General features: G+C 55.1%; 5 protein-coding genes across 5 annotated transcripts; 1 reads left to right on the top strand and 4 right to left on the bottom strand.

Annotated features, from left to right (window-relative positions):
- Positions 1–798: 798 nt before the first annotated feature.
- Positions 799–3,785, bottom strand: COCSUDRAFT_40110 (hypothetical protein; the record flags this gene model as incomplete). Its single annotated transcript, XM_005650346.1, has 8 exons — positions 799–841; positions 1,215–1,351; positions 1,727–1,897; positions 2,174–2,296; positions 2,423–2,521; positions 2,732–2,959; positions 3,100–3,306; positions 3,504–3,785. 8 exons carry the CDS (start codon positions 3,783–3,785, stop codon positions 799–801), a joined length of 1,290 nt encoding a protein of 429 aa, XP_005650403.1.
- A 1,061-nt stretch (positions 3,786–4,846) lies between these two features.
- COCSUDRAFT_60869 (hypothetical protein) lies at positions 4,847–11,078 on the bottom strand (the record flags this gene model as incomplete). The annotated part of the gene is made up of 13 exons (XM_005650345.1): positions 4,847–5,288; positions 5,454–5,634; positions 5,794–5,994; positions 6,373–6,553; positions 6,704–6,781; positions 6,893–7,066; positions 7,296–7,696; positions 7,969–8,355; positions 8,607–8,852; positions 9,123–9,363; positions 9,657–9,895; positions 10,122–10,362; positions 10,689–11,078. The coding sequence occupies 13 exons, from the start codon at positions 11,076–11,078 to the stop codon at positions 4,847–4,849; spliced, it is 3,402 nt and encodes a 1,133-aa protein (XP_005650402.1).
- A 2,573-nt stretch (positions 11,079–13,651) lies between these two features.
- Positions 13,652–18,065, bottom strand: COCSUDRAFT_46409 (hypothetical protein; the record flags this gene model as incomplete). The annotated part of the gene is made up of 9 exons (XM_005650344.1): positions 13,652–14,549; positions 14,806–15,030; positions 15,257–15,427; positions 15,771–15,924; positions 16,249–16,377; positions 16,691–16,769; positions 17,016–17,134; positions 17,500–17,657; positions 17,823–18,065. 9 exons carry the CDS (start codon positions 18,063–18,065, stop codon positions 14,298–14,300), a joined length of 1,530 nt encoding a protein of 509 aa, XP_005650401.1. The 3' UTR covers positions 13,652–14,297.
- Positions 18,066–18,335: 270 nt separating this feature from the next.
- COCSUDRAFT_46408 (hypothetical protein) lies at positions 18,336–19,971 on the top strand (the record flags this gene model as incomplete). Its single annotated transcript, XM_005650343.1, has 5 exons — positions 18,336–18,359; positions 18,446–18,715; positions 18,831–18,894; positions 19,065–19,228; positions 19,452–19,971. 5 exons carry the CDS (start codon positions 18,336–18,338, stop codon positions 19,530–19,532), a joined length of 603 nt encoding a protein of 200 aa, XP_005650400.1. The 3' UTR covers positions 19,533–19,971.
- Positions 19,972–20,170: 199 nt separating this feature from the next.
- COCSUDRAFT_12907 (EAP30-domain-containing protein) lies at positions 20,171–21,646 on the bottom strand (the record flags this gene model as incomplete). Its single annotated transcript, XM_005650342.1, has 5 exons — positions 20,171–20,329; positions 20,583–20,795; positions 21,057–21,279; positions 21,356–21,465; positions 21,596–21,646. 5 exons carry the CDS (start codon positions 21,644–21,646, stop codon positions 20,171–20,173), a joined length of 756 nt encoding a protein of 251 aa, XP_005650399.1.
- Between the last annotated feature and the right edge of the window lie 296 nt (positions 21,647–21,942).

The raw sequence follows: 21,942 nt of genomic DNA, 5'->3' as shown, positions 1-21,942 counted from the left end.
CGACAGCCCGCCCGAGGGCACAGCAAACCGAAAGGGATTTTGCCGCCGTCCTAAACTCCTTGCAAGAGGCGTTTGTGGCCGCCAAACTCATGTAAGCACACAGCCAAGCCGCCCTCTCTGAGAGGGGGGCGCGGAAAATATACGGCCGGTCCGGCGGCGCTAGTGGAAACCTCGAAATTCTGCTGCAGTACTTCCTCGGACCACGCGCTTACTTGTAAGTCGCTGCAAAGTCCCCAGCCAAACTGACAAACCATGATCAGAAGCACCCGCAGGCCAGGTCGCCTGGCAACACCCCGAACACAACCAACAACTTGCAATCCCTTGAAGGCAGCCCCCAGATCAACTTCCGGGCCGGTGTCTCGTTGTTGCAGATGCATCAGCTTCTGAGAATGGAGCTTCTGAAAATGGGTCCTCTGTCAGTGTGAGAGGAACCACTCTGCCGCAGGCCCTGATACAGACCATACAAGCACAAGGCAGCGACACAGCGCCGACACTTGTGAGAACATCAATGCGCTTGGGGTGCGAGGTCTGCTCTGCAACGTGTGAGAGGCAGGCTTCGCCCTTAAATAACATGCTCTCCTACCCGCCGTCCTGCGCGCTTCAATCTCCCGCGCATTGCGAAGCCGCTGGAGCATCTGCCAACACACTGGCGATGCTTGCCCAGGGCCGCTATGGGCAGGGACATGAGCGGCAGGATCATTTGTAGCTGAGGCACAGAATTTGCGGGAGGATATCGGCGTTTGCTACCCAGCTGCACCCCTGGCCTCTGTTGGTGGCCACATCGGGGGCCACACACAATCACTTCTCATCCAGCACCTCTGCCAGAGCCAGGAAATCATACCTGCATGCAGCAAGCAAAGGAGGGCCTCAGCAAAGGAGGGCTGAGCAGAGGCGCAACAGAAATTTTCGGGGATGTGGGACAAATTAGAAGCTTGGGCCCCTATGGCCCCTATGGGGTGTGAAAAAGCAACGTTTCTCTTATTTTCCAACAGGCTACGGGCGCCAGTCATAGAAGCATGAGATCAGCGACAAGTCGCTGAAAGACAGAAGCAGAGATCTCCTCACCTCTGCCTCGAGCGCTGCGCAAGCAGATTTTGGAAGCCCCAGTGGGGATGAATGCGGGGGGAGGGGGGGGCGGCCCACACATCAAGGTCAATGCAGAGGAGCAATGCCTTTAACAGCAAATGGGTGTCGAGGTGTGGCGGGAGGCGCACCATTGAGGGTATGACTCCACGAGCAGAGTGGCCATCTGCCAGGGTGTGAGCAGCTGCGTTGCCGTGCTGCCGTAGCTCAGAGTCTCCCAGTGCTCCTGGCACAGATTTATTTTCAGCATCTTCATCGCATCGTGCGCCTGCACACACATGCAGTCAAATCTCAGCCGCCTGCAGATGCCGGGCCCTTCTTGTCAGTCACTTATCCTGCATGCACTTCACGATGCAGGAGACATACACCATTGCACAAAGCCAGGTGCGTCTTTGCATCCCTGTTTTGACAGGGGCCTGAGGTACATTACCCGCAAAGAGATCAAGCTGGTGCCTTAGGGTCCAGTGAATTGAACACACCCTGCGCTTCATGATCTGCAGACACTGCTCTATTGCATGGCTTGATGATATGAGCATTGTTTGACCCCAATTCTTGCACGTGAGGTCATCCCTGCTTGTGGGCTCTGAATGGAGTGAAGGGATAAAACCACAGCATAAAATGCTGCTGCGAGAACACCACGCACCCTGAGGAACTCGTCAATGGCCTCCTGGGTGACATTGACGTGGTCGGAGGGGCGCTGCAGGCGCGCGTAGATGCCCTGGCGCTGAGTCAGCAGAGTGCTGCGCTGGTGCTGGAAGCGCGCAGTCACCGCCACCAGCTTCTCGCGCTGCTCCTCCGTCAGCCGCAGGCATGCCTGCGCAGACCGTGGACCGCCAGCTCAGCACACACACTCTGGCCCCTTCTTGTTGTTCGTTTTGGCGCTTCGGGACTTGCAGTCCCGAAGCGCCAAACCAGAGACCCACGCTTGGGGGCATAACAAAGCAGGCCTGCAGGTCTTCTCAAATGGGACGCAGCCAACAACGCTTGTTGCCACGCTACCCAGAGATCCTCTTAAGAGGGCCTGCAGAGGTCATCACAATGTCGAAACAGTCATTTACAGGTGTTCAGCAGTACAATGTGCAGGGCTCACCGCGATGCGACGGTGCTCATTGCGGGCGTCAGGGGTGCGCTCCTCAGCGTGGGCGCTCAGCTGCTGGTGCATCTGCCGCATAGCCACCGGGTTCAGTGCCCACGCACGCAGCAGCAGAGTGCTCTGCAGCAGTCACACGGACACCCTTCAATCACAATATGAACATGTCAGATCACTGCATAAAATTCAGATCTAGAAGAAGCAGTTTATGAAAGGCAATAGCTGAGGAAAAAGGAGGCATGAACGCACGATTTCGTTTGCGAGTTTGACAACCCTGACAGCCGCAGGAGTGAGCGGCTGGTGCGCGGCCTCCACCTGCAGGCAGCTCCTCAGCTCCTCCACATATTGCTGCACACAGCCCACACATCACTCAGCTCTCAACCTTGGAACAGCAAGCCAGCCGACGCTTGCTCCAGCGATCCTGCCCTGCCATGACAGGCCGTGAGCATATGAACGGCATGCACAATTTCGCAAACTCAGCAAGCAAGCACAGCTGATACCATGCACAATTGTTTATTATGCAGCAATCCTATGATGTTCTTAAAGAGGCAGGGGCACCTCGTAGATGCAGATGATGTCTCGCGGGGTGGTCTTCTTGAGGTCCTCGAGGGTGAGGGTGTGCTCGCCGTTGAAGGGCAGGCTCAGGCGGAGTTCATCGTGGAAGAACCTCACGCTGCCCTCCGCCAGGTCATCGCTCAGCCCGGGAGCCATCAGGGCTCCATGCGGCAGAGGGCTGGGCACATGCCCTGCCGGGCTGGAACTGGAAGCTCCAGTGTCGCTCAATTCCTGGGGCATGCAGCAATTATGGTCATGACTCCGCTCTGACTGTAATGCTGCCTCGGCTGAGATGCATGTGTTTGGGGTATTATCCTGCCACCGATTTCTAATGGCAACTCAATGGGTGGCAGGGAATGGTGGGCGCGCACCACAGAGCTGAAGCGACGCGCCAAGGAGTCGTCTGTTTCGCCACTGGTCGCCCTGCGCATCTCCAGAGTGTGTTCCAGAATGGTGGTGCGATCCTCGAGCCTGGCTTTCTCTGACAACAGCTCCCCCAGGCGCCCCTCCAGCTCCTCCACCTTGCCAGTGAGCTCTGTGAACTTGGTCTTCTGCCTCTCGCGAAATCTGCGTTGAGCCTGCGTAAAGGGACGCTGTCAGCAGTGGCTACTCACCTGGGTGGACAGATATACAGCTCGTAATGGCACTGATTGGCCATGCTCCAAGGGGATCCCACTTTTTCCGTGGGCTTACGGCACTACCTATTCCTTCAGAAAGCTTCAATATAGCATTTCAGCATTGTAGGCATGCGTATCGTACACCTACGAACTCTCACCCGTCTGTTCTTTTCCTGCATCTTGGAGCGGGGTTTCTCCTCGCCCTCCTGGCCTTCCTCAACGCTAGGGCCAAAGAGTGGGTCTTCCTGAAAGACTGCATGATACGGATCGATCTGAGGCAGCCCCGGCACGTTCAGCATGTCGAGATGGTTGGGGAACAGGTCGGCAAGCTGCCGCTCGGTTGCACTGTTGTCAAAAGGTGTGTACGGCTGGTACGCCAGCGGCGCACCAATACCCACAGATGGCAACACTGGGTCGAGGCCCAGATAGCCGGATCCCATGGGCCCCTCACTGGCCTGACCAGTCAGGCCAGGCACAGACGAGAGATTGAGCCCATGCAGCTGATGCCCAGGCAGAGTGCCCCTGCTGGTGTTGCGTGAACCAAGCCATTCGTTGAAAGCAGCCTGCTCGAAAGCAGGAATGGACTGGTGCCCACGACGGGGCTCCATCTCGTGGAACGCGTCTCCTTCGCAGGCCAGCCCGCGAGGAGCATGGCACGCACTCTCGCAAGTGACGTTCGTCGCCAATCTAGGCTGTACAATTCCTGGAACAGTACTTAAGGTCTCCATTTCCCAGGAATCTGGTACGTTTACGTGTTGGTCTCGAGAGAATATTCCCTGTCGATGTCATCAATTCTTTTTTGGCCCTCTCGTGCCAAAGTCACTTCTTCATGTGGGAGCGTTTCACGCGACCGAGCCATCGCTCCTCGCTGATTGGCTGATGGGGAGATCTCATGCAAGTCAATTGACTACTGGATGCATCTTTATCTGGTCCTGATCACCCCATGCAGTACTGCATCATACTACAATGCATGTAGATACATGCCCAGTGGGCAACAATAATATTGGGAACATTCGGGAGCACAGCCGATGGCATCCTTCCTTCCAAAGTCAAACCTTCATTGAGCACTGCAGTACTGGTGGTAATACACCAGTGACCTTCATGCATGACCGGTGCCACTGGTCAGTGATCGGCGCAGGCATGCTTTGGTTTCCAGCGGGCTATCGTTGAGATTCTCTGGAACCCAGTGCAGTGTGTTTTCGGCAGCTCAAGGGTTTCTTCACAAGGCTCTATTACCTGGGATCCTCCAGTCTAAAGAAAATCATAAATTGTAGAGCTTGCGTACTCTTGAATAGTCAGCTTGGACATGCTGAGCCTTTGAGAACGGTGCGCAACACACCAAAAGAACAGATTTTTAGCGCTTCGGACTTTTCAATGTGGTCATTCCCCAAATTGCCAAAGGTCATCTGTTGGATGAAGGTGTGCAAAAACATACACCAAAACTATGCACCATTTTTCAATTCCGCGGCTGTCACGCTCATCTTCGAACGAGCCTCGGCGCTCACTGTGTCTCGCTCGGCGCGAGGCACCGGCCGCCGGCAAGCAGCGGATCCACAATCTCCAAGCCCACGACGGGCACAAGGGCGCGGCCGGCGCCGCCGCACAGCCGTGTGAACGTCACCGCGGCGCCGCCGCCGGCGCTCGCGCAGGCGGCCAGGCCGTCATCAAGCGCGGCGACGCCGGTCACGTCGGCCAGGCCGAGGCGCGCCGCGCCGCAGAAGTCGGGCGGGAGATCCACCGCGACGCGCCAGGCGGCCGGCCCGGATGGCGCCAATGCCGTGCGCACGGAGGCGTTGTTGAAGAGGCCGCTGATGAGGAAGTCGGCCGGGGCGATGGGCTTGATCGGGCGCTGGGCGACGAGCAGGAACAGCGCCGTGGCCGAAGCAGTCACCGGGTGGCCGTCACGCAGCGCCATGTTTGTCGGATACAGCCGCGGCACCGGCCTGCACTCCCACAGTGTTACGGTTCCATATGACGTCTGGCTGATTCCATATTTATGTATGATGGCCATGTCTTATCTCTCTATTTTGGCTCTGTGCTGGATGTTGTGCCATCTCTGCGCATGGGCATCAACCCACGAACAAGAAAACAAACAGTGAGAAGCTCACCTCATCTGCACGGTCGTGCTGGCTTGGCCTGCATCAAATGCTCCCCCACAGGGACTCACGACTGTGCCGTTCAGCACCGACAGGGTGACTTGCGTCTCCCTTGCAGCGTAGCTGGCTGGGGTCACGTAGCCTGTGACCAAGACGCTTGCGCAGTCCACCCTGGTCACATGCTGCACTGCTTCTGTACACACGCAGGAAAAGAATTAGCATACAGCAAGAGGCGAGCTTGATACCTCACCTACTTGAAAACAGGGCAGGTATAATTGACATGCGGGATTTATAGGGATGAGCAGATACGCTTGATAACTAGGGAGGCGATTTGATGGTGCGTGTGACCCACCCAATATCTTCCCAGAGCGCGCTGCTGTCAAGGGGTCTTCACGACAGGGGCAGGTCTCTCCACTGCTGTCATCGTTGCTGCTGGCCACAAAGCTGGCCAGGTCTGCATCAGTGGCAGCCACGCTGTCTGGGAATGTCACCCTGGCCTGGAAGTAGACCAGGTCTGGTGTCACAGCCACCTCATCGCTGGGCGGGCATGTGTCTGCAATGACACCCACCAAGGTATTCTCAGCAAGGTCTTCTCAGGGCACCAACTTCTGATCATCAAGTCCTCAACAGACTGGCATTTGCTCCGGGGACTACCGTTCAGTCTCCAGAGCAATTCATACACCCAAATCATCAGCCAGGGCGCTACTTTGCTGCGCCCTCACGGTATAAAATGCTTTGCCCAAAATGGCTCCAACCTGGGAAAGAGTATGCAGTGGTGGGGCCGCATGCATTTGACCTCAGTTTTGGCGAGGCATGACTTTGACTTCTTCTTTTAAATAGCACATAATGCACTGCCCCACATAGGTGTCATCTGATGCCTTACGGTCCAACAAAATACACTTGAGAGGAAAGAGAGAGAGGCGCCACCCACCTGCATAGGTGAAGGTGATGTTGGGGCTGCTGCGCGGCAACTGGGCGTCACAGGGGCAGATCAAGTCGGAGGCCGGCGGCGGTGCAATCGCAGCCAGGAAGGGCGACTGTGGCTCCGCTGGCTTGTACTTGTGCTGCGCCGGGAAGGGCTGCTGTAGGACCGTGCTTTGCCGCTTAAACGCCTGCAATCCAGCAACTTTGGTCCCTTTGCTAAAACAGGTGCATGCACGTCCCTAGCTGACAGAAATTTTGAGGAGTGAAGTTACGTGCCAAGGAAAAGTGGCCAAAAGCAACGCTGTTCTCACCCAGAACATGAGGTAAGAGGTTCAGACCTTCCTTGCAGCAGGAGCCTCCACTTGCGGCACAGCAGGAGAGGTTGGTGACTCGCAGTGCAGATCACATGCTCCATCCTGAATGTGGCACACAGCATTCTCTCAATGCAGTGCTGATGCTCGTCATGACTTCACAGCATGCATCAGATCCATGCCACAGGCTAAAAATACACACGGCCTTGTCATCACCTGTGCTGCAGTCAGCAGCTGGGTTTCGTACAGGTTGCAGCCGCAGAGGGACATTTCAGTGTACTGCAGCTTGAGCTGCCTGCAAGTCCCAGCAGAGAAGGCCGCCAGTGCATCAGACAACCAGCTGCCCTCCACATGGGTAGAGCGGTTGCCAAATTGACAGGTCGCCACTCCCTGCGAATAGCAGCCACTGCTTCAATCCCGACAGCTTACAGTAACGCGCGAATTGCACAACACCCATGCGAACATGTGCCATGCGCTGATGTGCCTGATCCAGGCTTCAGCCTTTGATTAATTACACACACCCTCAGCAAGCAAGATGCAGGGCAGGACGTTTCTGTTCAGTGACCCACTGCAAGATGCCAGAACATTAGAAGGGCCAGGCGGGAAATGGCTACAATACCTGGGACCCATCCGGGCAGATGAGGGGCTTGAAGCCAGGTTGCTCTGGCGGCGGCGCAGTCTGCTGCTGCGCAAAGGTGAGCAGAGGGATCGGCGCGCCAATCAACGGCAGAGCCGCCTCCGGCGCCTGCGCCGGCGCGGGAGCGGCGGCGGCTGGGCACGGCTGCGGCCGATCGCAGACGCGGTGGCAGGAGCGGTTGGCCAGAGCGGATTCTGCTTCCGGGGACAGCAGCACTCCGCCGCAGAGGAGCGCCTCTGCGGACAGCTTTGTGCAGCGGGAGGGGTATTCGGCCAACAGAGCGGTGTAGGTTGCCTCGTCAAAGGCCAGGCTGCCGCACTGCCACGACCCGGCGGATCTGCCCGGGCACGGCGGCGGGCCGGGGGCCGGCGCAGGCGTGCGCGCTGCAAGACACACACATCACTCAGAGCTCTCACCATGTGGCTGCTTGTAGTGGGGCAAATATGTCATTGTGGTGGGGAAGTTGTCCTTGGGCCTCTGGTCATGTTAGCGAATGCAGTGCTGAAGCAGGCCAGAACTACCTGGATTCAGAATAGTACTGCATTGGTGGACATGTCAAGGACCGTCAAAGTCTCTTTCTTTTTTTATGACAGAAGAGGCTAGGGCAGGCTGGGACGAGGTAGACAGACCCATCCAAAGGGAGCTATGAGCGCACCATAGGGGGTGGGCAGCGGGGCGACGCCGGGCGCATAGACGGAGAGCGGTAGGGCGCACGGCTCCAGCGCGGCCGTGCCGCACAGCGGCTTGCACACTCCGGACACCAGCGCCTCGTAGGCGACAGCCTCCAAGACGACGTCGCCGCAGAGCACGTTCGTGACGCCCACCAACCCGCACAACCCCGCAGCCGCGGCCGGGGCCGCCGCGTCGTACGCGGGGGTATCAAACGTGTAGGGCTGCTTGTGGTGCGAGCAGCGCCAGCCACGCGGCTCGGCGCCCCCGGGGCACGTCTCCTGCGGCGGTGCCTCCGGCGCCGGGGCCGGTGCCGGCGGCAGCACCGGCGTGGCAACGCAGCCAAGCGAGGTGTCTGACTGCTGCTGCAAGCCTGCAATCATTTCAAAATGCTGTCTGCTTTGGCAGGATATCCTTTCTTCGGGGTTCGGAAACATTGTTGTGTGCCATGCCAGGCTTCAAATAAGCTTTGCACATTGCTCCAGCTCGTTGGACCTCATTCATCCCCCGTCATACCCTGAGCCGCCTGTGCTTCCACTACCTTTTCAAAGTATCAAACCTGAGCTGAGCTGAGCTGTCGAGCAGCAAAACTTAATAGTCTTGTAGCAGGAACACTGAGCACACCTGGTGGGCTGGCCTGTGCCAGACAGGACCCAGGTTGCGCGCTCGCGACGATCTGCGGCAGCTGCGATCGCAGCAGCGCGGCGGCTGAGGAGGCGGCTTGCAGCGTGGCGGCGCCCACGAGCACCTCAAATTGCAGCGCGCTGTCGCAGCAGCAAGCTCCCGACTCGCTGAGCTGGCGGTGGTTCCAGTGGTGGCTGCCTTTGGCCAAGTTGCGCCTGACGTGCCTGGCATGTCTGCCCGCCTCCTCTGCAACATTACAAGCACACATATCTATACACTCTTGTATATGCTCTGCTTGTCTCAGGCAACTGCTCTCTGCTTGTCTGCTCTCTGCTTGTATCAAGTGCTCTGCTATTTTACGACAATTGCGTGGGCACCATGCAAGTCAGCCCACTGGGAAGGGAGCTCTTCCTTGGTGACATGCATGCAGGCAGGGGGGATGAGAACGGTGTTTACTGGCACTGTTATCGCGTCTTGGTTCAATGCAGAAGTCTCGAGAGGGGTCCAGGGCTTTACCGGGGCCAGGTGCCTGGCTAATGAGGGAGTGCATGTGGCTGCGCAGCATGAGCAGGTGCCCAGTGGCAGGGCTCAGAGCCTCCCCGCTGATTTCGGTACTCTGCAGGCGCCTCCCTTTCACCTTCCAGCCGTCCTGGCCAATCGCCGACAGGACCTCCAGCTTCTCAGTGGCTGCCTCCATGTCGTCCAAAAAGGCATCCAGGCTCGCAAAGGCCGGCACCTTGGCGTACGTCGCGTTGTCCTGCACTCACAAGAATGATCACTGCTCCGGCCGCACCCTCCACAACATCTTATTCAAGCAGCAGCGCAGAAAGCTAAGATGAGCAATAGAGTTGCGGTGCAAGAGAGTTGCGGCAACAGGTGCAAATCACCTTGAGCCTCCCTCAGGTACTCATACAAGGGTGAGAAGTGAATGACAATGCCTATATTGACCATGAACATGCCTTCCATAAGCCATGAAAGCTGCCAGCAAGTATGATAGTAACGAGAGTGACAGGTATAGTTATCTTAGTGTGAAGAGGAGCTTAAAAGCACCTTGTGGCTGCCGAAGTGCAGGTGCGGCACGCCAGGCTCGATGCCGGCCAGCCGCCGGCGCCCCTCGGGCCCAACGTAAGCAGCGGCAAGCGCCATTGGTGCGGCATCGATCAGCGCCTGCAGATTGCTGACGGCCGCGCGCCACTGCTGCTGTGCAGTAGCCTGTTGCGCGTCGGCCGGCCCTACCGCCTGCGCGGCTGCGCCGAGGCGCGCTTCTATCCTCCCCGGCTGAGCCGCTCCTGCACCCGCGACATTTATTCCTTTCGTTCCTCCTTCTCCTCTTTTCCTTCCTCCTTTCCCTTTCTCCTTCTTTCACCTTCTCCATAGTGTCACTCGGCTGCCGTCTCGACTCCACGAGTAAATATATGCAGATGCGACAGGGCCGGCTTTGTTCTAGTCAATGGGAGATCTGAAAGACAACCAATGCCATGTGCGCATGCATGGGAAATAACAGGAGAGCCGCACCCAGCGGCTCACTAAGGCCGGAGATGAGCGGCCCATTGACGGTCCCATTCAGCGGTTTGGGGACTTCAATGGGGCCGCCAGTGGGAGCTCCCACGGCCGCCACTGCACCAGAGGCGAGTGGGGCTCCCGGAAAGGCCGCGGCTGCGAACTGAGCTTCTTGCAGCGGCTGCGGCAGTCCCTGGAAAACATCACCACCCACCGGCGGCGCTGCAGCGATGACCACTCCAATGCGCTCCACCACCTACAAAGTGTCAACCCTGGTTTGTAGAGTTGAACTTGACCTGGAACTGATTTCAAACTGCAATTGATTCTGCAGTGTGCTGACACAGGCAACCTGCAGACAAGGCCCACCATGTTCCTGTTTGTAGGGATGCACAGCCCTCGAAGCGGCATCGGCAGGGAACACTTGTCAAGCGAACAGGCTTTGACAGGAGCGATGCATGATATTCTTGCAGATGCAAAGCGCTAGACGTACCTAGATCCTAGATCTCTAAGAAATGGAAAGCGTGTAAGAATAAGGATGATGATCACAAAGACACTGCAAAGAAATGCAAAAAGGGTCAGAACCTGCTGTATGCGCTCTGCGAAGACATCTGCCGGGTCTGTGGATTGGCGCAGGCTACGGCCGGTGGCAATGAGGTCTGTGTTGAGCAGGGGCGCCTCTTGGAGCATCAATCTCTGCTGCACTGTCCACGCTAGGCTCTCCCTCATCAGCGCATTGTCCAACTCAGGCTGTGTGAGCCCAGAAGATGGCAGCGCCAACAAATTCCTCTGGTTATTGTTGACAGCTGGCGAGCTGGCAGGGGGCAGGCAGGGAACGCTGAGTGGCTGGCTGACCCTTGAAGGCTGCACATGGACATCTTCGGCTGGTGTGCCTGCCAGGCTTGAGGCAATGGCTATCTGCAGCTGGGCGGCGGTGACTGCTGAAGGAGACTGGTCGCAGATCTGGATCTGCATAGTGGCTGCGAAAGCAGAGCACTGGAAGGCACCTGCAACACAACAGCAGTGGTTGTGTTGGAATAAAGTAGTACCGGTATTGTTCTTGGTGGCAACGTGCCTTAATAATTTTAACAATTCGACCTTTAAAGAGGGGGGCAAACAGTGATGCGTACTTGGAGCGGGGGCTGGAACGAGTGCAGGACTTGGCGCAGTGGCGGAACAGTGCTCTGTCTGAGCGCTGCACTCGGATGTACAGGTCCCGTTGATCACCAACTGCTCGAGATCGTCTGGCACAAGGGAGTTTCCACACCGCCAGAGCCCCAACGTGCTCAACAATCGCAAGCACTGCCCTGTCTTTACTGCCGAGTAGAGGGTGTCGGATATTCTGTGCTGCAAGTCCGGGCTTGCTGAGCAAAGCCATGTTGGACTGGTGCAACCAGACTCACTCAATAATCTCCTTGAATCTGGTCGTGTTGTACTGTGCTCTCGACTCTGATCATCGTCCAAATCAAATGGCCCCTTTGATCCTGGTTCGGACGCAAGTGTTGGGCAACACGCAGCGACAACGATCGCTAAAGAGATTAACAATTTCAGCTTGTTTGGATGTCGCACATTGTGCACGCGATTACATTTGCGAACAAGTCCCATTGTGAGCGTCACAGAAACTTCTGACGGAAGTCATCGGCGTGGCAATCAATCACGCAACCTCCCATGATAGGATTGTCGGCAGCGTCGCGTCCTATGCGCATGGGGCAGCATAGCAGAATTGCTTTCAAAAAATGCTTTTCTGGGCTCCCTCTGCAATGCATGTTGGGGAAACGCTCGATGCTGGTCCCGTAACCGTGCGCGCAGATGGGCGCGGCCGAGAAGCGTAGCTTTCGTAGCTCTCAGGACATGCTAATGTTGCTCGCCGAATGTTGTCCTCGCAGAATTGCCTTTCAAGATCAAGGTGAATTAAAGTTGCAATGATGCAGGCTCCTGAGTCTGCCTATAGAAGGATCGCTTTCCTGGCAGCCCAATTCGTTGATGTACCATTGTGCATGCTGGCCAATGCCAGCAGCATTGGCCTGGAGATTCGACAAAGGATGGGCCCTCACTGGTGCGATCCTCTTGGCATATTTCTGCTCCGTGGGTGTTCCGCTGCGTATGAGCACCTGCCAGCAAGGAGAATGAGCTCGTGAGGTCTTCCAGCACATTTTCAAACAAAGTCTGGCTGATCAAAACAGTAAATACAGGTCTGTGGTCTGTGGTCAGGATCGGCTCTGCGCTGATGGCTTCTTCTCGAAAACAAAGGGGTTTCCACAATTTAAAAAATCCCTCGTGTGAGCATTTGATGGCTAGAATACGATTCTATGAGGATGCCTTTATGAGGAGCCACTGTACCTCCAAATCGATGCTGTCCATTGACATGAGTCCCAGCGTCAGTCCGCTCATCAGGCCAGCCAACAGGACCAGTCCTGGAGATTAAATTAGGAATTGTTTGTTTTGTAATGTAGCTTTGTCAGAACACGAGCACGGAAGCTCGTCCGAGGCGCGCCTTGAGCACATGCACTTGCAGCTTGAAATAAACAGGATCGAGCGAAACAGACTCCGACGCAATCAAACTTACCAATACATATTATAATATAGATCCATCTTATCTCCGGATTCTCTTCCTCTGTGCCCAGCCACAAATTCTTCAGATCGTCCAAGCTGGTTCCCTCAAACATCTTTGCTTTTAAGGACCTCCCATAATTCCTGAAAAGCCACTTGAGGCCTTCATACGGATTTATTGTCCGTGTCTTGTTTCCAAGCCCTGACAGAAGTGGGTAGATGCTGTTGAGCAGAGATGAGATGTAAATCTGAGGATGCCCAAAGAGCTGCCCAAGCCGGGTAGCTGCTGGGCAACTTCCACATCAAAGTTCTTCATGCATCCCAAGGATACGTCAACGGATAAGCTGCACAGAAAGCCAATAGACGACACAAAGGGCCTGGGCGTCTCCATGAGCAATTCAAGCAAACACGATCTCCAGCTGTCCTCGGCTGCTGGCGCCTCGCCCGTCTCTGCAACTGCCACCGGCGAATTGCCGGAGCTGCAAAGGCTAGGAGGAGCCGGTCCCACCCGCCGACATGCGGGGCCGACATGCCGCACTTTGTCCCCATGGCGTATGCGGGCCTTGCGCTCTGGCAGCAATGAGGCCATGGCCGGCCCGGTGGAGAGGCAAGCCCTCGTCCATGCATGCTACACGCCCGTTCATATTGATGACCATGCCGCCCATCTTGGCAATGGCATGTTGGCCAAATTCTGGACTTGGGCATATAGTCTCGTCTAGGAATATGGATGTGAACCCAGTACGAAATTTGCAGAAACTGATTCCATGCATTCGGCATGGATAGATATCTGATGCATCCAAGGTTAGTAGAACCTACATTAACTCTACACTATTTCACTGAACTATTCTTCTCCCCTTGATGCAACACCATGTATACAGCCAGGATCTAAACTTGGTGCTAGGGTGGCGAATACAATGCAGCGAGGCGAGGAAGGGAGAGCGGATACGATCGTAGGCCAATCCCCTCTCGAGTCGATAATCACTGGTTCGAGTCTCCGAGTACGTAGTTCTTTTTCACTTTACTCCCCCGGCTTCTTCCCACAGGCAGGATCTAGACATACTATCTAAGCTAGGCATTTCTCCTCGGGGGGATAACCCAGAGAGCATACCGGCAGGCTGTTTTGTTCCCAAGCAGGCGCCGCGCAAATGTGCACTTGGCGGCCCAACAAAATATAAACAGACTCGCAATCGCTGAGACATGGGCACGCGCACGATCTTAATTGTCCTCAGTAGCAATGACAATGATCTTATTTGCTGCGCTGTCTGCTAGCACAAAACAGGGCCGCTCTTGATGGGTTGGTGATCTTTGCTTGAAGCGGCAGGGAACTCTTCTGTCCACCGATTCACCCATGACCATCCACCCTCTCTGTTGCAACCACAAAAGCTGGTCCTAAACTCCTGAGCGCAGAGCTCAGCAGGGGTGAACTCCCCAAGCAGCCACGTGTCAAGCTGTGGCACGCCCTGCCATGCATGTCCGAGAGACAGAAGTCATAGCATGACTTTTAGAGTCATGGCGCACCACAGAAGTCATGGCATGACTTTAAAAGTCACGGCTCACATATACGAGCAGGCTACGCAGCACCAGGCATGCAGGGGTGACCCAGCCACCAACATTATCATGATGCTAGAGTATTCTGTGACACTCTCATCTCCATGTGGGCCTGTCAGGCTTATTGCATAGATGTGCCGCCTCGTGGCAGCCAGCATCCTTCTCATTTAAAGCCGTCTGAGGTGCAGGGCCTTCTGCCTGTCTCTTGCGTGCCTCCAGCTCGAGCTCCCAGTCCCGGGCTTCCCTGACCACTGTGTCCAGCAGCTTTCGCGCCACAACTCTGGCCGCACCGGTGCCCGCGCTGCTCAACATGGCTCGCAGCTCTGGAGACTCACCCTCTATGTCACCCTGTGGCGATACGCAAACAGCATTCTCCCCAACGAACTTCAACAAATGCTGCATACTTGACAGGCATTGCAAGCACTGACATGAAGGATTCCGCGCATGCTATATCTTATGCCTTGGGCACTCTGATGCTTGCGCTCAGGCTCTGGTACAGGGCCGGTTTTGGAAGGGTCCAGACTTCTAGAACACCACAAACACTTCCATAATTTGCAGAAAAGAATTCATTTCGGGAGGAGAAAGAAGGAATGAAGTGCAGTACCAGGCTTGCCAACGAGGTGGCACGCAGCACAGACACAGCGGTGTCAATGTGCGCCTCTATGGCAGCATGCCGGTGGCCAGCGCGCAGCTGCAGATCGATGTGAACCTCTCGGTGTGCCAGCCGCGCGAGCAGGGTGGAGAAGAGGTCTGTGACCTGGTAGACCGCCTCGTCGGATCCCACTCTGCGCGAGCGCAGGTGCAGCGCTACCGTGTGCTCTACCTCCAGCTGCGAACACATGCACAGCCTTGTTTTCTTTTTCTCTCCTTGTCTCTAATTTTGGAGGCACGTGCCAGGAAAACATGTAGGTTGTGTGCAATCTGACAATCTTGTTAGATGATATTTTAACTGAGGCACGGTGCGTCCGCAGACAAGCTGCAAGAAAAGGCTGCCACATATCCTAAACCCTTTGCGGAAGAAAGTGTGCTTTGAAATAAGAGGGTACAAAAAGCACCTTGCAGAGGCCGTGGCAGGTGCGGGCGGCTGCGGAAAGGAGGTTGCCCAGAGTGTGGGCAGCCTTGGGCAGGATGTCATCGTCCGGGTGCGGCCCGGCCGGGCAGGGGTCAAACATGCTGAGGTTGCGGGGGTGCCACAGCGGGTCTGGATTAGTCATCCCATACCCAGCCTGCAATGAAGACACGAATACAACTTTCAAACTGCCAGTTCAAGGCCTCTCTATTATAGACTCTCAGAAATCCAGAGATCACCGCACCAAATCACCGCAATGCCCTGCTTGAATGCACAGTAGCATTTGACCGCTAATTTTGTCCAGCAAGCTCGACCTGATGATCTCAGAAGGCTTCGAATTCACCAGCCTTCCCAGTCCATACAGGCAGGTCTTCGTACGTATTGACTTTGTGCCTGCTTGTATGGACCAGGGATCATTGATAAACTCACAGCTTTTGGAGATCGAGTCAAGCAAAGACTGTCAGCGGAGCTTGAAAGGAAGGCAAGAAGAAATTACGCACCTCCCACAGGCACTCTGTGATGAAGGCATCGCCGCCGGACGAGTACGCACCATGCACACAGCGGTGCATGTGGTCATATGACACGCTCCTCAGCAAGCCCACGCTGATGAGCGCTCCCGCTCCCCCGTGCATGGAATACGTGCGCGCAGGCACCCTGCACACATTGAAATTTTCCTTCGAAAATGACAAATGCGTTCATCATTATCTCTCTTGAGTGCCCCGTGTTAGGAGCTGAAAAGGCTCTCCTAGCAGAGCCCTGCTTGCAACTAAAAGGCTGCACAGAATCCAATGCTGCGCAGTCTTTACGGATTATTAAAGAGGCATAGACTGGAAAGCCGGGTAATAGTAACACGCATAAGTGCGCAGTCTTCGCAGCGTTCACTTGCATTTGGGGCTGTGCTGAAGACACAAATCATCAGAAGATCTCTGTTATGATGCCCTGAAGTTCTTTTTAATTAGCAGTAGGTTTGTGGCTCACCTGGGCACGCCACAGGCCTTGGGCGGCTTGTTGAGGACGCCTGAATTGTCAGCGCGGCACAGCTCTTCCACTCGGCATGGGCAGCCCGGCGGCAGAGAATAGGGCAGCCCAGAAGTGTCCTTTGAGTACCTACAACAATGGGAGACACTTTATATTATCATTACAAACTGTTCCTGCCAGAGGCAAGGTGTGTATGCAGACAAGCGGCATGTGAAGGCAGCCAACATCCTACCCCTTGTTAGACTCGCCAGATCTCAGCAAGACCCAATCAACCGTGGGCACGGTGCTCTGTACTTGGACCGCCCCCCGCCAGCCGGGGCCACTGTATAAATAGTATGCGTCAAAGTGAGGCTGATTACTTGGGCTGCAGTGTCTTGAGGGTCTGCCATAGTAATGATGTAATGATTTTGCAGGTGCTTAGGTATGGATTTGTCACGCTTACCCGCATGGTGTGCATTGGGGAGCGCCCTGGTGGGGGTGGTACGAGCCCTTGCCCATCTCTCTCGAGAACCACATGTTGTCTGCAACTCACCACATACAATAAATCATACCCTTGCCCCTCTCATAAGTTGCTGCTGACGCATGAAACCCATATGATTTTGCACATACAAAACATTCAGTGCTTCGAGAATGACAGCGGGAAAATCTCGCTGCCAGGAAAATTTGCCTCCATCCAAAGCTGTAAAATTCGAACAAACTTGTTTTTCAAGCAAATTTGTTAGGATGCCATTTCCGGAAGAGTGCTATATGGTGGTGCAAGGGCAGACCTGTGAGGAAGTAGGGCATGTTGGGATCCAAGTCTTTGACAACATTCATGGCGCCCTCCAAAAAGAAGACAGTGTCGTCATCGCCGTAGAAGAGCCACTTGAAGGTGTCGTTCAGATCCCTGTCTCCCACAACACCAACCTCATGACCCCTGGCAACGCAGGACATCCGCGCAAATACTTGGGTGATGCTCGCTAAAAGTGGGGCGCCAGAATATGGCCTGCCCAAAACCAATTTGAGCTGCAGAAAGAGAGGCTGGTTCAAATCATATTACAGATTGATGACCAACAAAAGGTTGCAAATGATCAAGCAAGCGCCCTATGTGCAAATATCCCTAATTGCCAGCTTTCATGACAACTCTATGCTGCTCCCAGCTGAGCACTCCGAGCACTGAGCAGTGAGCTAACTTGAGCTACAAGAGAAGGGGAAAACAGCCCAATGATAAGAATAATACATGGTATGGAATTTTTTTGAAGGTGTGCACACTTGTAGGCCAGGAAGGGGACGATGGCGGCCCGGGGGTCCCCAGCAAAGAAGGAGCGCAGGGGCTCAGCATCCGGGTAGTAGCCCCAATTCTCACCAAAGGTAACGGAGTCATTTGCCCGGGGCCCCTCATGGTTGGTCGCATAAAATGTCTGTGCTCCCTGCAATGAATAATCACTGCTGTCAAAACCCACTCACACCTTCAAGCAGGCACGATTGCATCTGCAGTGAAAAAAAAATGTCCCTTGCATGCCACCTATGGGTCATGCCATCGCTGCACTTGAACTGATGACAGGGATTTGGCACGAAAAAGAGCGCAAATGCACCTGTCTGGAAGGCCTGCCTGCAGCCAGAATTGGCTCCCGGGCCTTATGGGTGGCAATGGCAACCACAAAATCTTCAGCGCGCAGCGCTGGCTCTTCTTCCTCTCGCAAGAACTGGCGCCTGTTCTTCTGCTTCCTGGCTGGCAGCTGCTCCGGGTCCCCCCACCAGCTCCACCTCTTCTGCCCCTGGACCCCCCGGTTTGCATTGCTGCCATCTGCAGCTGCCGACCCTGATGCATTCACCATGCCAGGACAACCTCTCTTGATCAAAAGGTACATCACCGTATTCAGCATGCAATTACTTTAGAATGGATGTATCCTTTCATTGACTGGTGCCTTTATTGTCTCAGGACTGTGCAGCAAACCTGGCACTACGTTATGCTAGGCCTTGCGCGTTTGGAGATCTCAAGTACGCTCGTGTAGGAACGCCTGAGGTAGGAATCTCCTCATTTCAATTCCTGATTTTATTTTCAACAGACACACCGCACCACACTCTTCCCTGAAGATCATGACGAGATGCCTCTACAACTTGCCAAGCATGTGCAGTGTCCACGAATATATAAGCACTTTTGCCCCAACCCTACCACCTTCCTAGCGCTTAAATACAGGTGCTTTGTGACCTGCAGGCCTACGAGGTGCAGAGGGACAAGACCGCTCTGGACATTGCAGAGCGAACTCTGGGCAAGGTAGTTCTGGGCAAGGGATTGAACCGCTTCCAGCAAATCCCTGACCCACCAGCATTCGCGCGCCCAGCACTGGACGAGTCTGCACCTGCTATCAGCAAGCAGCCTGCTGGCCCCAAGCCTGCCAGGGCTATTCAGGCGCCCACCAGGGTGCCAAGGCTCACAAGCTCCCGCTTCTTCCAGCCTCGCCTCACCGCTGGCTGGGCTCCCAAGGTCCGCTGCAGCTTCTCAAATCTTGCACTTATTCTCAGTTTCCTGCCACATTTCAGCGCAAGTGCCATGAATAATAGAGGCCATGAGGTGAGCGCTGATGGTGCCATTGGTGCAGGTGGACGCCATTGAGACAGACAGCCACTACCAGCTGGAGGTTGCACTGCCAGGCATCCGCAAAGGTGCATCATACTATCATCTGGGAACAGAATTGCATCCCTATGTCGCCAGTCATCTTATAGCGTACTTGCGGGTGTCACCACAAGTGCAGACACAAGCCGAGAAAGGGCAGCTCAGAGAGGAAGGAGGGTAGCTTTCTGGGGGATGCTGATTTGGCTCTGCCTGTGCGCAGATGACCTGCGGGTGGAGCTGTGGGGCCCGTTTCTGACGGTGTCGGGCACGCGCAACGGCGCTGCCATGGGTGCGCGTCGGCCGCGCGGTCGCCTGACGGGGGCCGGCCTCGTACTGCGGCGCGAGCTGGACCACGGCTTCTTCTCCGCCACCTGGAAGCTTCCGGTCAGCTTCCTCCTGCCACCCTCAACCTGTATCCTCTCGTCATGCCCCACCTCCTTCTGCTGCAGCCCCGCTGCAGAGCACACAGGGCTCTCATGTTAGTATAGCGTGTTTACCTGCAGAGCACTTGATTTGGAGCATTGCCACATCTTCAGAAGAGCTGTGCAGGAGCTACCATTATTTCAGGTGGGTGGTGCGCAGTCTGACAGCTTGTGCGTGGGTGCAGGCCAACGGCGTGCTTGACAGCCTGTATGCTGAGTCAGTCGACGGCATTCTGCGCGTCACCATCCGCAAACGCAGCAAGTAGAGCTCCAGTTGCTCTGGAGGACTGCTGCAACCGATGTTTTCGGCCGATGGGAGTCCCAACATGGGACACATCAGGCGCGAAGGGGCAATAGTATGGACCAACTGCATTCAGAGAAGATGTTGTAAGTTGCAACTTGCAACAGGTGTAGAAAAGAATGTGCATTAGATCACGAGTTGAACCTATAGGTGACCCATGTATGCTTACAAATATCGGCACAAAAATGCGTTACTTTTCGTGCTTTTGTATCAACAGCCTTGTTTGAGTCACCACTCCAAACATACATGTATATCAAAGTCTTCTGCATGTTTGTTGTGCGGGGCTTCTCATGCGACTTTTCTCTGGATGCTAAAAGCACTGTCAGTGCTGTTGCTTTTGACATCTCTACACAATTGTTATTCTGTTTCCTGCCAAGCAGCAAATTGTAAGATGAGTCTTTGTTAGTGCACTCAATGGCGCAGACCAATCTGGACACATCCTGCCATGCACATCCAAATCTCATCAATAAGATCATATGTTATACACTGCGTCCTTGTCAATACTGGTGCAGCACTGTGTGGCGAGACTCACTGCCCAGGAGAAAATGGTCAACAAAAATTCTGTAATGTACACTTTTAAATTGTCGGCGCTGAGTTGCTTTGTCAGCCAGGCATGTCAATCTGCACACTGCCGGATGATTCCAGGCATGGGAACCAGTACAGCCGCTGGCCATCCGGGCCCTGGTCATCCGCCATGGCAATGCCCTCCTTCAGCAGGCTCCAGAGCGTCTCCACCACTCTGGCCTCCTCCCACTTGTAGGCCTGCAGCAAACCGTCCGCCACACGCTCACACACAACATCTGGGATCCCAAACCACTCGTCAAACCATCTTTGATCCAGCAAGACTTGTACAAGGCAATGAGTTAGTGAGGATCTTCTAAATTTTTCCTGTTGGTTTACAGATAATCTAAATCGGCTGCACTCGGGTGTGCAAGCAGTGCAAGCTTGTCCCCACGATTTATTGGAGAGGAATGAGCAGGCATAGGCAGGCGCTGTGTGAGCGGCGATGAGTCACCTCAGTGAGCTGGCGCTTGGTGATGTGGCCGCGCCCCTGCGCGAGCAGCAACGCCTGGTTCTTGTCGGTGTTGAGTTCGCCGGGCACCGAGCGCACCAGCCGCCGATCTCCCACCTTGACCACGCCAAAGCCACCGCCCAGCACCTGCAGCTTGTCGATGGCCCGCAGCACGTCGTCCTCTGTCACTGGGTCCGCCTTGGAGCCCCGCCGCCTCTGCAAGGGACAGGGCACTGCTCACTCCTGGTGCATACCTTGAGCGCTGCAATATGTGCCCTCATGACCACCAGAAGATGCTGTCATCACAATGATGTGGCCAACATGTTTTGTGCGACCTCACACTGGTGCCAATTATGGTCAGAGAGGATCCCTTGATGGCAACATACGCACGCTGGACATGCACAAATTCAATGTGCAGAAAGACGAGCTATCGGGAGCTGCTTGGACATGGGGATGTGCATGGTGGTTGGGACTTACTGCCACATATCGCATGAGGGACTGCATGTCCATGAGGCCACCGTTGAGTGATCTTGAGGCCAGGCAGGCCTCCACAATCTGCACGCCGAGCTCATAGTAGAAGTCTCCGAAGCCCAGTACTTGCGCCCAGACTCCCTTGTTGGAGGCGAGAGGGTCAACCCCAATGTTGGCGCACATGGCGTGAAACTGTGCCCTGAAGACAGGGTCTTTCCTGATGTCGTCCCTGCATGCAGTGGCAAGCCCTTTGTTTCGTTGCTGCTCAAGAGGTGTAGCTTTGGGTGATGCGGTGTGAGGCTCACCTATGCTTCAATGCAAACTCCTCCAGATGCTCCTTGAAGGATGCCATCTGTGCCCGCATCTGCTCCAATTTTGTTTCTGCAACATTCTTTCCTAGTTCCTTGTACTGATCCTGCATTAAATGCAACCCATGTGTGCTCGGCATCTGCTTTGTCAGTAACATCAGACTTGATCCCCAGACTTGAAGCGAAGTGTCCCGGACAAGACACATTGTATTAATAGTTTGCGAATGGTCTTCGTACCCTGGCCTGAACGGTACGCTGCAGGCCCTGGATCCCGGGCCTTCTTCTCATGTTGTACAGCTTGATGATGAAGCCTTGGTTGATCTACACCATGTTCGTGAGCACGTCAATATCCTCAAATTAACATCAAACATTCATCTATCTGCAAGTTGGCACATCCAATTGGTTCCAAAGCGTTGCCTTATATTCTCATTCCCGCAGAAATGCCATCTTTTGCAGGTCCTTCGTCTTCACACAGAGGCAATAGTAATGCTCCCAGATGTAAACAGATGAGTGACGACTGTTATTAAATGACTTGATACAAGTCAGTTACTGAAGGAGCGTGCAACCAGGCATTTGACGACGAA

This window comes from Coccomyxa subellipsoidea (genome assembly GCF_000258705.1).
Source record: "Coccomyxa subellipsoidea C-169, whole genome shotgun sequence".
Lineage (NCBI taxonomy): Eukaryota > Viridiplantae > Chlorophyta > Trebouxiophyceae > Coccomyxaceae > Coccomyxa > Coccomyxa subellipsoidea.
Note: the sequence above shows the minus strand (reverse complement) of the source record. Positions and strands in the feature narration are given on the sequence as shown.